This window comes from Terrapene carolina, unplaced genomic scaffold (assembly GCF_002925995.2).
Source record: "Terrapene carolina triunguis isolate 2854851 unplaced genomic scaffold, T_m_triunguis-2.0 Scaffold85, whole genome shotgun sequence".
NCBI lineage: Eukaryota > Metazoa > Chordata > Testudines > Emydidae > Terrapene > Terrapene triunguis.
In genome coordinates this window covers 53,427,962-53,441,554 of record NW_020664436.1, presented here as the reverse complement: position 1 = coordinate 53,441,554, position 13,593 = coordinate 53,427,962, and the positions used below count along the sequence as shown (strand labels likewise).

General features: G+C 41.2%; 1 protein-coding gene across 1 annotated transcript in view; it reads left to right on the top strand.

Moving 5' to 3' along the window:
* The window catches only part of ENPP1 (ectonucleotide pyrophosphatase/phosphodiesterase 1), a 72,941-nt gene that overhangs the window by 16,745 nt on the left and 42,603 nt on the right, over window positions 1–13,593 (top strand). The window contains exons 2-5 of the mRNA XM_026649808.2: window positions 8,832–8,904; window positions 10,314–10,430; window positions 12,725–12,850; window positions 13,299–13,359. Coding sequence (XP_026505593.1) covers window positions 8,832–8,904; window positions 10,314–10,430; window positions 12,725–12,850; window positions 13,299–13,359 — 377 coding nt within the window. The remainder of the gene's footprint in view (window positions 1–8,831; window positions 8,905–10,313; window positions 10,431–12,724; window positions 12,851–13,298; window positions 13,360–13,593) is intronic.

Here is a 13,593-nt window from a genome sequence, read left to right as displayed (position 1 = left end):
ACAAGTAGACATTTAATATGCGCCAACATGGGAATATGTCTGAAGATGCTTAAGAAAAATACTTAGAAACCTGAAATAAATATAAAATATTACATTTACATCTGTTTGATACATTAATCCAGGGCTTCTCAAATTTAATTGCACTGCAACCCACTTCTGACAACAAAAATTATTACAGGACCCCAGGAAAGGGGATCGAAGCCTGAGGCCCTCCCCCCCACCCACGTGCCTTGGCAAGCGCTGAAGCTTGAGGGCTTCAGCCCTGGGAGATGGGGCTTGGTCTTTAGCTTCAGCCCCAGGCCCCAGCAAGTTTAACGACAGACCTGGCGACCCCATTAAGTTGGGGTCGCGATCCACAGTTTATCTAAAGAGTGGGTGTTCAGTGAACTACCCAGTTCTGACACAATATAGGACTGCCCCTCCCTACACATCTCTGTGGCTCATATGCCTTTTCACCTAACTTCAGTTCAGTAAATTTGATTGGTATGATGCAGATGTTGCCAAAGGAGAATACAGAACTATCAAGTATCTTTCTGTTTGCGATATAAAACTGTTGAGCCATCCATCCATTCAATCTCCTTTTGGAAGTTACAAGAAGACAGATAGACTTTGCTCTGTGTTAAACAGGTAACCCCAGCTTCTTCTACACAACATGATCATTAAAGGCTACCTCTCTTCTATGGCAGGTTGCAGAACAGGTTTTCCTCTTTGACATGACTTATTTCTTATTCTTATTCTTATTTGTTTCTTATTCGTAATTTCTATTGTGCTATGTTTGTATTTATATTTTACTGACAAATAAAAGACATGCTACCTTCCCCAAAGAACTTGCAATATTAAGTTCCACCTGATGTGTGCTACACTGATAGCACAAAGCAGTGAAAACCTAGTGGATCTCCCCTTCTCAGGATTTCACAAGTGTTGGGGAATTCTCTGGGTGGTGTAGAGCTGGCATAGGAGAAAGGGTGAGACCCTCCGGACTAGCCCATATAGCGATGGCATGACATCTGGAGACAGTAAACCATGGAAAACAAGGATTAAATAAATGAGGCTGCTTTGTTAATTACGCTTGTCTTGGTTGGAAGGCTTGGGTTGAACTGGGGAGAGGTTGAGTTTTGCTGGGGACAAAAACACTGAGAAAGAGGAAAGACTTTAGGGTAGAGAGTGAGAGGACCATTAGGTGCATGGTAGGTACAGGAAGTAAGGAAGGACAATAGAGGGAGAGTGGGGAGTTGGAAGGGAAGGAGACATTTATTTCAAAATGATTATAATTAACTATGATTTTAGCAGATTTCTTGGGATTGGAATCAGGATGGGAAATACTAGAGAGCTGTCAGCGCAAAAGAAGTGATAGAAGAGAAAAGTGGAGAGAGAGAGGAGGAAAGATAGAGGGGTAGTGCTAGGACAGGGCAAAAGAGAGTGAGATTCTGAATGAACAGGGAAGCAAAGGGGGGCAGGGGGCAAGCAATGGTGAGAAACTTCTCTGTAAATCACCCAGTAAGACACTGTCTGGAATCAGGACTTGCAGCTGAACCTGAGACCAGCTAGCTGACCTACAGCCAAACACCCTGATCAACCAGACTCCCTGAGAGGCATCACCAGGTCTGCTCTTAAGCCCAGCACCAGCCCAGGCTGGTGGCTGCTCAACATTTACGCCTGTAGCTGCGATCACTTCTGTGCTTGCCTTGTTCCAAGCCATACTTCTGCCCTGCCCCAGTCCACTCCAGCCCTGCTTGTTTCCTGACTCTGGCTCTGACACTCAGCTTTGACTCCTGGTTCCTGACTCTGGCTTTCATCATTAGGCATGACCACCCACTGCTTGGCCCATGATAGTGGTGCTCTGGTTCAGGATGGATAAGCTCCTTGGAATTCCAGGGTGTCATATCTGCAATATTCACATTATCCCTATCTTAGTCTCTGTTCCTGCTTCTTTGGAGTCAATGGTGAGATTCCCATTGACTTCAGTTCTGCAGAATCAGATCCTTAGTGAGTGACATATGCGAAACTGCTGCCTAATCGTGGTGTCACTATGCCATCTGTCAAACTCAAAATAAGGATCTTTCCAAATGTCTTCTGGATTACAGCTTTTGCATCTATCCAATCATCTGACAACACTCATCATGTTTATAGGCTAAGGCTTTTCCTGTGTCCTCCCACATAGAGGAAGCAGTGAGATGAAAGATTCATCCTTAGAGGAAATATTGTTTTGTTCCAAAACAAACACACACAAATGCCTTAAAAAACAGCATATTTTTCTTACTGTCCCGTTTTGTTTTGAAAACTTTCTCAAATACTGTTTATCATAGCAACTCTCTCTGGCATTTCAGCTAAATTATATCTGGAAATTACAGGACATGACAAGGTCAAGGGGAACGTCCACTGATGCCAAGCTCTGGGTTTTTTTTAACTTTATTTACCTTCTGCTTTTGACTAGATTCATATGATGCTTCTCCCCAACAACCAAACCCTTTTTTTTACATTTTTTTTTTATTTTCTTTATATTTTTGGCATCTTTAGTTCTCATGAAAGGTGCTAATTTGACAACTCTGTACACTGTTTATCCAGAGACCAGGCACAGGGAGCCGTAGTGTCCTGGCAGTGAGCCTCAACCCTTGTCTGGAGGCAGCATCTTGATGAGTAAGAGAGCTGTTCAGGGGCCTTGCCTATCTGGTCCTTGGCCTCTCTGCTGAGATTGCCCTAATGATGGCAGTTTTGTGGGTGTTATGAGACCTTTTCCTTAGGCAATGCCGTGGGGACTAAAACTTGGCCATAAGTGGTATACTGAGTAGCAATTGTAAATGTTGTGGAAATGGGGGCATGATCCAAAGCCCACTGAAGCCAGTGAAAAGGCTCCTATTGTCTTCAGTAGTCAGACCCTTAATTCAGATCCACATAAGTTACTAAATATTAGGTGGTAACAATTTTATTTTGCTGTGTTGGAGTTAGCTGGCAGTTTGTGGGTGAACTGTCCCATTACCAAGCTACTGAGACATCCAGCCCTCTTCAGCAAGCCTTACTTTTAAGCTATGGGAAGAAAATACCTTAGGATTCTGTAATAGAAATGATTGCTATACAACATCACAGGCATGAAAAAGTGCTTTTTTTATGATGGTGTAACTTAAAAAGATAGAGACTAATTAAAAAAAGCCCAGTAAATAAATATCCAAGGTAATGGGTGAATGCAAGTTTGCAGATCCTCAGTTGGTATAAATTAGCGTAGTTCACCAGCTGAGGATCTGGCCCAAGTTTTTTTCCATGCTGTGTATTTACTGTGAGTTTCTGGCTTGTCTTAAACAGAAGACTATTTTTGTAATGTGTTTGTGGTTTGTGGTGCTGTGAAGCTGCCCAAATTTGGCATGCATGAGGACCCCAGAACATGAATCAGTGTGATTCAACAGTAACATTACTATTTGAATTAGACTTCCTGACCACAGTGAAGGACTCATTTACTTTGGTGACCAGGATCATATTGTGGGTACTGCTTGTTAAGATGAGTTCTAGTCATATTATTTGGAGGTACAAGATGGGGTGGTTAGCTGCCAAAATAACACCAATGATTTGTGGATCGTGTTGTGGTATTTATGCCTCGTCTAGGTTTTATCTAAACATCTTCAGGTTGTTTTTTTACAAATTGTAATATTACCACTTTAGAGCGGGTGGTCCTGCACTTACATTTGTTTTGTTGTATGGCTTTGATGTCACAATTAAATCGATTGATTGTTTCTAAATGTTTCTTTTAATTGAATATGGACTTGTATTGTCTGTTAAGTGTTATTAGTCAGGGGCTGTGTAATTCTGACATATACTGTACCGCATCCACGTATTCTTTTTTAATGTTGTTTCTTAATAGATTGGACATCATAAATCCAGAGTGATTTCTGAATTTTTGTAAAGGGAAATCATGCCTCACCAATAACCTAGAATTCTTTGAGGGGGGTCGACAAGCATGTGGACAAGGGAGATCCAGTGGATATAGTGTACTTAGATTTTCAGAAATCCTTTGCAAGGTCCCTCACCAAAGGCTCTTAGGCAAAGTAAGCTGTCAGGGGATAAAAAGGAAAGTCCTCTCATGGATCAGTAATTAGTTAAAAGATAGGAAACAAAGGGTAGGAATATATGATCAGTTTTCAGAATGGAGAGAGGTAAATAGTGGTGTCCCCTGGGGGTCTATACTGGAACTAGTACTGTTCAACATATTCATAAATGATTTGGAAAAAGGGGTAAAGAGTAAGGTGGCAAATTTTGCAGATGATACAAAACTACTTAAGATAGTTAAGTCCAAAGCAGACTGCGAAGAGCTACAAAGGCATCTCAAAAAACTGGGTGACTGGGCAACAAAATGGCAGATGAAATTCAAGGTTCATAAATGTAAAGTAGTGCACGTTGGAAAACACAATCCCAACTATACATATAAAATGATGGGGTCTAAATTAGCTGTTACCACTCAAGAAAGATCTTGGAGTCATTGTGGATAGTTCTCTTAAAATATTCACTCAATGTGCAGCGGCAGTCAAAAAAGCTAACAGAATGTTAGGAATCATTAGGAAAGGGATAGATAATAAGACAGAAAATATCATATTGCCTCTGTTTAAATCCATGGTACGCCCACATCTTGAATACTGAATGCAGATCTGGTCGCCCCATCTCAAAAAAGATACTGGAATTGGAAAAGGTTCAGAAAAGGGCAACAAAAATGATTAGGGGTATGGAACAGCTTCTGTATAAGGAGAGAGTAATAAGATTGAGAATTTTCAGCTTGGAAAAGAGACAACTAAGAGGGTATATGATAGAGGTCTATAAAATCATGACTGGTGTGGAGAAAGTAAAGAAGGAAGTGTTATTTACTCCTCAACACAAGAACTAAGGGTCAACAACTGAAATTAATAGGCAGCATGTTTAAAACAAACAAAAGGAAGTATTTCTTCACACAATGCACTGTCAACCTGTGGAACTCTTTGCCGGAGGATGTTGGGAAGGCACAGACTATAACAGGGTTCAAAAAAGAACTAGATAAGTTCATGGAGGATAGGTCCATCAATGACTATTAGCCAGGATGGGCAGCGATGGTGTCCCTAGTGTCTCTGTTTCCCAGAAGTTGGGAATGGGCAACAGGATGGACCACTTGATTACTTGTTCTGTTCATTTCCTCTGAAGCGCCTGGCATTGGCCACTGTCGGAAGACAGGATACCGGGCTAGATGGACCTTTGGTCTGACACAGTATGGCCATTCTTATGTTCTTCTACAAATTCAAGGGGTTGCCTTGTGTTACCCGTTACTCGAATATCTATAGCTAACTATAAAAATGTTTTTCTTTTAGTTAAAGAGCTCATAGTTAACTGAGCCATGAGCTTGTAAAGTATTGAAAAGATTTTCACCACAGCATAATACATAAATAATCCATAACGTTAGAGTTCAAAGGACTAATTCTGCAACTTGTTTCCTTGACAACTACTCCCCTCCCACAAAGCAAAGTTTCGTCAAGTAGATAAAGGCTACTCTTTCCAGGAAATATTTACCTGAAATTTGAGACTGTTTCCTAAAACTTTTTTCCCCTTCTGTTTTCCACCTGCTCTTGCCACCCCAAAGCATTTTCTGAAGTAAAGATCTTTTTATTGGCACACTGTTGCCTTAAACTGTTTTCCTTTCCAGTGTTCAATGTGCAGCACATTATTATGCTATTTACTAGTGCACTTATGGAGTTGATGGGTTCGCTCTAATTAGTATAGAGTTGATAGATGGTAATATATGCACTTTTTTTAAAGATTTTATGGACCTGATCCAATGCTCAGTGAAGTCAGTGGGACTCTCTGGACTCAAATGGATATTGTACCTGGCCCTAAATATTTGCGCATCCACCACATAAATCTTGAATGATAAAGAAGAATTGTAATTCATTGAGGATCCAAAATCAAAATGTATGAGATGGGCTGTGGTCAATCAAGTCTGACACCTCACAGTAGGTTACCACATTTCAGGCTAACACTAGTAATAGTAACTAGGAAGTGGAAAGGCTTTTTATGCCTAAAAATAATAAATAAATGGAATACTTAGTCTTTGTTACGGGACATGCTGCTTTTGAGGTTTATGGCCAATGGGATAGCTTAGCTGCCAGTGTTTTAACACCCTAACGGGGAGGAGCGGATGAAATGAAGAGAACCTAAAATGATGGATTTTGTAAAACTGGAAATTAAGAAGCTGTTATGGCAAACCAGCTAACCTGTGTATAACTCATAGCAATTTAACAAGAGACATTGCAATTGTAATCAGGACAATTGACTTGTGTGTGGATATCAAATAAATGTTAATTAGGCTAGCAACCCAGGGGTCGGCAACCTTTGGCACCCGGCCTATCAGGGTAAAGCTGCTGGTGGGCTGGGCCAGTTTGTTTATCTGGAGCGTCCGCAGGCACAGAGCCCTGCAGCTCCCACTGGCCATGGTTCGCTGTTCCTGGCCAATGGGAGCTGCGGGAAGCGGCGCGGGCTGAGGGATGTGCTAGCCACAGCTTTCCACAGTTCCCATTGGCCAGCGAACCATGGCCAGTGGGAACTGCGGGGCTCCGTGCCTTCGGACGCTCCAGATAAACAAACCGGCCCGGCCCGCCAGAGGCTTTACACTGATGGGCTGGGTATCAAAGGTTGCTGACCTCTGCTCTAACCAATTTACTTGTATTGATAAGAATCAAAGAGTAGAGACTAAGTGTATTTGTCTGAGGTTACCTACTTCCTGTTAGAAGAAACTAAATTAGCTTGTAGATGCTAAGTCCCTTTCATGTCTTAATTGCCTTTATATTATTCATGTGACTGTGTTCAGTTAACCTGAAGATCAAAGATGTGAGACCCTGCAGGAAACTCGTAATATTATCTATAGCAGGGGTCAGCAACCTTTCAGAAGTGGTGTGCCGAGTCTTCATTTATTCACTCTAATTTAAGGTTTCATGTGCCAGTAATACATTTTAACATTTTTAGAAGGTCTCTTTCTATAAGTCTATAATGTATAATGAAACTATTGTTGTATGTAAAGTAAATAAGGTTTTAAAAATGTTTAAGAAACTTCATTTAAAATTAAATTAAAATGCAGAGTCCCCCGGACCGGTGGCTAGGACCTGGGTAGTGTGAGTGCCACTGAAAATCAGCACGCGTGCCATAGGTTGCCTATCCCTGACCTATAGTGTCTTCAGCTTCTCTATCCCTGTTATAATGAATGACAGGCAGTTCCCATATATAAACCAGTGTAACTAGATTACCTGTGTATGCGTAGGAAATGGAATGTTAACTTCAAAGGATGGGTCAGTGTGTGCTCAACAAAAAAGGAGGCTACAGTCACATGCTGTGCTCAAAACACTTGACAGCCTGTTTCAGCTACAAAAGAGAAACCTCTGGCCTGATTCTGCATCTCTAGTATGCTGACCTTTAAACAGTAAAGTTTGAGACGTGGGACTAAGATCTTCCAAGAAGTTACTTGGAATACCCTGGAAAATGCATGGAAAGACTCTAACAGACTCTACATTCTGACCTGTTGAAATGATTCAAGAGAGACTTTTGTGCAAACCAGAAAAGTCACCATCAATGCTACAATTCTGATCTGAGAACTTGGCAATCTCTTGTAACGTACATGATTCTTTAACCATTCAATAATTCTTTTTTTCCCTTTTATTAATACATCTTTAGTTAGTTACTAAGGGTTGGCTGACAGTAGGGGTGAAAGAAAAATTGAACTCTTGCCATTACGGGGGCCGGCTCTGTCCCCACTCGAGCGGGAGGGGCCTCGGGCAGAAGGGGCGGGGTGGGGGTCAGCGTCCCCAGCCAGCCCATCTGAGCTGCCTGGCTCGGGCCGCCTGGAGCTCCAGCAGCGATTTAAAGGGCTCGGGGCTCTGGCTGCTGCCATGGTAGCGGCAGTGGCGGCCAGAGCCCCGGGCCCTTTTAAATCGCTGGTCCTGGGACAGCTGCAACTTTTGCCCGCCCCCACCATGTTTAAAGCCTTCTGGGGGAAGGGGGGGCAAAAGGGGCAACGACATTAAAGTGCTGCCACGGCAGCGCTTTAAAGTCAGCTGTATGAGCCAGTACCGGCGGCCACTTTTTACCGGTACACTGTACCGGCCCGTACCGCCTTACTTTCACCCCTGGCTGACCACATAATATTTGGGTAAGATTTGAAATACATATTGACCTGGGGGTAAGTGTCTGATCCGTTGGGAATGGTAGAACCTCATGTATTGTGAATTGGGTTTTCAGTAACCTCTCATCATATAACACCAGTTTGTCTGGATGGGAATGAAGGGCTGGAATGCCTAAAGGGGACTGCGTTTTAGCTTCTGGTAAACCAGTGTGGTTCTACAGAACCCCTGTTACTGACTTGATTAATCTAATTATAGAATAAATCACCAATTTTTGGTGTGTCTGCCCTGTTTCTTGCAGTCTGCCCTGAGTGTGGCATTCTCAGTGTCTTCCATTCGAGGCACCAGTCACAGAAGCATTTAAAAGTCAACTTTTTCATTTTGGGGAAGGAAAAGCATTGTAAGCAATTGACATAGGACAGTATCTGGTCCTAATATTTTTAAAAGGAAGATGAAAGAAGTAAAGGTCCTGTCGTGTAATCTTGACTTATGTGAATGGTCTCATTGAAATCAACAGGATTACTTGCACAAGTAAAGACTACTTGTGTGAGTAATGGCTATGGGATTGGTCTCCTAATCTGTAAATTTATCAGCTTCTGCAGGCTTGCATGACTTAATATAGACTGGATAATTAAATTTTCATTACCTAAAAGAGGGGTTTCAAAATGACCTACAGTGACATTTAACTCCGTTTTTATTTTCTTTCCTCTATTACAGGTACTGTCTGCCTGTGTGCTAACCATAATCCTAGGATGTATATTTGGACTGAAGCCTAGCTGTTCAAGAGATGGTAAGTAATGTGATTCTCCAGTATAAATAGTCTGAGGAATTCCTTTTTAAAATTCATCAGGAGGTTATCAGAGTATCATCCTTATGTTGCAGGGAAAGGCAGTTGTGTGCCTTACCTGAAGTAGTTTCAATTGCCAGCACCTTAGTCCAAGGACTTGCCTGTGGGAATTCCTGTGGGTCTCTTCTAGTTCATTGGTGTCTTTCCCTCTCACTTCCCCCCCCCCCCGTCCCTCCCACTATAAGGTTTGCTCAGACAGGAGACTGGGAGGTTGTATTCTAGGAACTGGAACAAATGAGGAAACAATTTGACTAGTGAAATGAGTAAATCCTCCATCAAAGAAATCCAAGAGGGAGTGGATTGTGACAGATTCTGACCAGACTCAGAACACAGAAATGCCATTGAGTTGAGTGTAAGGCCTTTTCAAGCTCAGGCAATAATCCTGTGATGATATTTACCCTGATGCTCCAATTACTGTTAAATCCCCACTGGAATCTGTTTGATATTGTTCTACCATTTTACTCAGGCTTTGCAGAGAGAAACAGGATTTTTTTCGTGACCGATTAACTGATCAGCAGAAGGAGATGAGGTGGACACTTGATTCAGCAGTTGACTTCCATCCTCTATTTGTCTTTCTCTTTTAGTAACTGTGAAATACTTATGTCAGACCTTGTAGATGGGGGCTAGTACATGTGATTTTATTTATCAGTAAATAAAGCAGCTACCTATATACACCTTTACCACGATATAACGCTACCCGATATAACACAAATTCGGATATAACATGGTAAAGCAGTGCTCCGGGGGGCCAGGACTGCGCACTCCGGCGGATCAAAGCAAGTTCGATATAACGCAGTTTTACCTATAACACGGTAAGATTTTTTTGGCTCCCGAGGACAGTGTTATATCGAGGTAGAGGTGTGTGTGTGTATATATATATACATCTCACCATGATAGCTAACTTTAGGCAACCACAGGATATTGGAAAACTAGAATAAACACATCTATCTAAATAGTGGTACAATAAAGCTGTGTCATTCCCTACAATGATCTTATTGATGTTCTAGGCATATTGACCAATTCAGGATTAATGTTTAGCCATTGACATCTAAATTCCCACCTCGTATTCCCTACCAGCATCCTAATAGCCACACACTGCTTGTTTGAAAGAAACAATAGAAAAGACATGAAGGAATGTTAATCATAATACTTTTAGTCCTTAATCATACCCCTATCTGGAATAATTATAATGGTACAAAGTCTGTGTCTAGAGCAAGTGCTAGTTTTCTGTCCTTTGCAAATATTTAGATCTTGTTACCATTGTGTGTGAGTTCTGCCCTACTTTTTGCTAATAGCTGCTAAGTTCCTAATACTGAGATTACTGAAAGTAATGACACTGTCCAATATTTCAGTCAAAACTTGCAAAGGCCGTTGCTTTGAGAGGACATTTGGAAGCTGCCGCTGTGATGGAGATTGCGTTGAACTTGGAAATTGCTGCTTAGATTTCCAGGAAGCATGTATACAGCCAGGTAAGAGTGAAAACATTGGGGAGACAAAGGAAGCAGTTACATCATCTACCTTATAAATTACTGCCACCGGCGGGAGTGCTAGTGAAGACAGGTCATCATCAGCTCCTGGCTGTTTAAACATCATGTTGCTGAGACCTGCTGTAAGAACATTGTGGTTAAAATGCCATTGATCTGTCTATGCTAGTGATTCCATGATTGCTTTCATTGATGGAGCTGCAGTGGTTACTAATATTTTAATTTTATTATTATTATGGCAGCAAAGTCCTGTATCTGGCACAGGCAGCACTGGCTGGCATGGGGGGAAACACAGGAGGGCCCCTCCCATTCTCTGTTCCTTTATGCCCACTCCCCACCAAAATGAAAAAGGAAGCGCATAGAAGCTCTGGGGAGACTGCTCTCCCTCCCCACTAGAGCTGAACAGTAATGGGACTTTCCATTCATTGAAAAATTCTGAGATTTTGAAGTATTTTTGTTCCATAGCAAAACATCTCAGTTTTTTATGTGCAGTAGCTGCCTGGCCCAGCAGCCACCCAGTGGACCTAAAGAGCGACATGTGCCTGATTCAGGAAAACACCTGAAAAAAACCTGACACAAACTATGAGCTTGATCTGGCTTTCATTCCAGTAACCAAGAGTTTCACCATTGACAATAGTGAGAATAGGATTGGGCACTGTGGCCTCGATTCAGGAAAGCACTTTAACATGTGCTCCATCACTACTCAGGACAGCTCTTGAAGTGAACCATTATGGGAAGGCCGGATTAAGCCTGCTTGCTATGAAAGATATAAATTGCCGCTACTTTGGGAAATCCATACAAGGCTGCCTTTTATTGTCCTTGATCTGTGGCAATATAACGATACAGTGTCATATGGTATCACTTATAAGTGGCTGTTATTGCTTTGTGCTCTGTTATGCATGTGTGGACTCCTTAAAACTCATCTTTGCTTGTGGATCAGGAGGCAGAATTTAGCCCTTAATTTTTACATTACTCTTGCATGTATACCTTACCTTAGACCTTAGTCCATCCTGTGCTTTGCTGCACATTGGGCTACCCACATTTGCCATCCTGGCCTGTCAACTGCCCTTCTCTCCAGATCTTCCCATTTCATATTGAGGTGCTTGATGTCATTCAGAACTGTTCGTTTCCATGTTATTCATGGTCTTCCTCTCTTTCTTCTTGCGTTTTCTGGCTTTCATTCAAGAGCGGTATTTGGTAAGCGTTCTTTTTCCATTCTCAGCACATGTCCCAGCCACTGATGTCTTCTTTTGTAGATTATTTGTGAGAGGATATCTTGTTCAGTCATTTTTATGACTTCTTCATTCGTCTTCCTATCTCTGTTATTCCCAATATTCTTCTCAGACATTTGTGATGAAATGCATCCAGCTTTTGCATATCTTTCTTGGTAAGTTGCCATATCTCACCGCTTTATGTTGTGATGGCGATAACAAATGCTTTGTACACCATTCAGTTTTGTCTTGAGGGAGATGTTTTTGAGTCTTCCAAATGCAGCATTTGCCTTCCCGATTCTTCTACTTATTTCCTCGGAACTAATACCATCTTGTCCACCTTCTCCAGTTTCTCTTCTTCAATTTTGATTTCTGTCCCTATAGTCCCCATTAACATGACTTTACATTTCTTTGCATTGTATCTCAAACCTATCTTCTCCATTACTTCTTTTACTTGGTTTGTGCATTTCACTGATCAGAGCCATGTCGTCAGCAAAGTCTAGATCAAATAGCCTTGCATTGTTTCATTTTAGACCATATGTAACAGTGTCATATTGTTTTAATCCATAGTCGATGACTAGCATAAAGGAGACAGGATGCACCCCTGCCTTACACCTGTCTTGATGCTGAATGGATTACTCAATCCATTTTCCATTTTAATGCAGCATTTTGAGTTGGTGTAGAATGCCTTCATAATGTTAATTAATTTTGTTGGAATTCCTTATTGTTCCATAATTTTCCACATTGTTTCTCTGTTTACACTATCAAATTGATGGCAAGACTGCCTTGGAATTCAGTTGTGTTCTCAGTAATCCGTCTCAGGGTGAAAATAGCGTCTGTGCCCAATCTCCCTTGTCTAAATCGAGATTGTTGTTCACGTAGGATGGTGCCAGTGCCGATCCCAAGCCCGGATCAGAAAGGAGGAGGGTTGGTCAATGGGGCGGCTTCCCGTCACCGTTTATATATATATATATATATATAAGTTCTAGCTACAGAAACTACTCACATAAACCTGCATGTAGACAAGAACTAAAAATTGTACTTTTTGCATTTGATTTCTGCTTGTAGCTCATATATGGACCTGCAATATGTTCCGGTGTGGAGAGAAGAGGCGGCCAGAGAATCGTTGCTCCTGTTCAGATGATTGTGTGGAAAACAAAGATTGTTGTGTCAATTATTATATAGTTTGCCAAGGTAAATTCCCATCTTACCTTCCCAACCACACCCTTCTTGTTTGAAAGGAACAATAGAAAAGTTACAATTAACATTGCTTTCTAACTCTTTTAGTCCTTAGTCATACTGTTAACAGGAATAATGATAACAGTACAAAACTTGTATCTAGAGCATGCCCTAGTTTTCTCATTTTTTCAAATCGTTAGATTTTGTTACCATTGTTGCTTGACTTCTGACCAACTTTTTGCTAATGGCTGTTAAGTTCTTACTACTAAGATTACTACAAGTAATGATGATGCCACCTGAGAAGTCCTGGCCTTTCATCCTAACGGTGTGAAAACTGAAAGAAATATTTTTTGCCCCCCACCCCCCCTTTTTAGAAATTGTGATGGACATTTAGCAGATCAATTTTATTTAATTTAATATGAGAACTGTACAATATTTCTTAATGTGACTGTACCTATTTTAGGAGCGAAAAGTTGGGTTGAAGAAAAATGTGAGGACATTAATGAACCCCAGTGCCCATCAGGGTAAGGATAGTCTCTCTTTATTTGGAAGTTTGCATTTAAAACAATATTTTTAAGGGTAATGTTATCTCAGTTTACAATCAAACAAACCACTCCTTACCTTATAATAGTAATTATACTCCATTATTATTTATAGTGTACCAGTAACATTACAAATATAGTTGTTTTTATCCTGGTAAAAGGTTCAATATACAAGCACCATTTTATAACAATCTCCCATAAATGTCCAATCCTGCA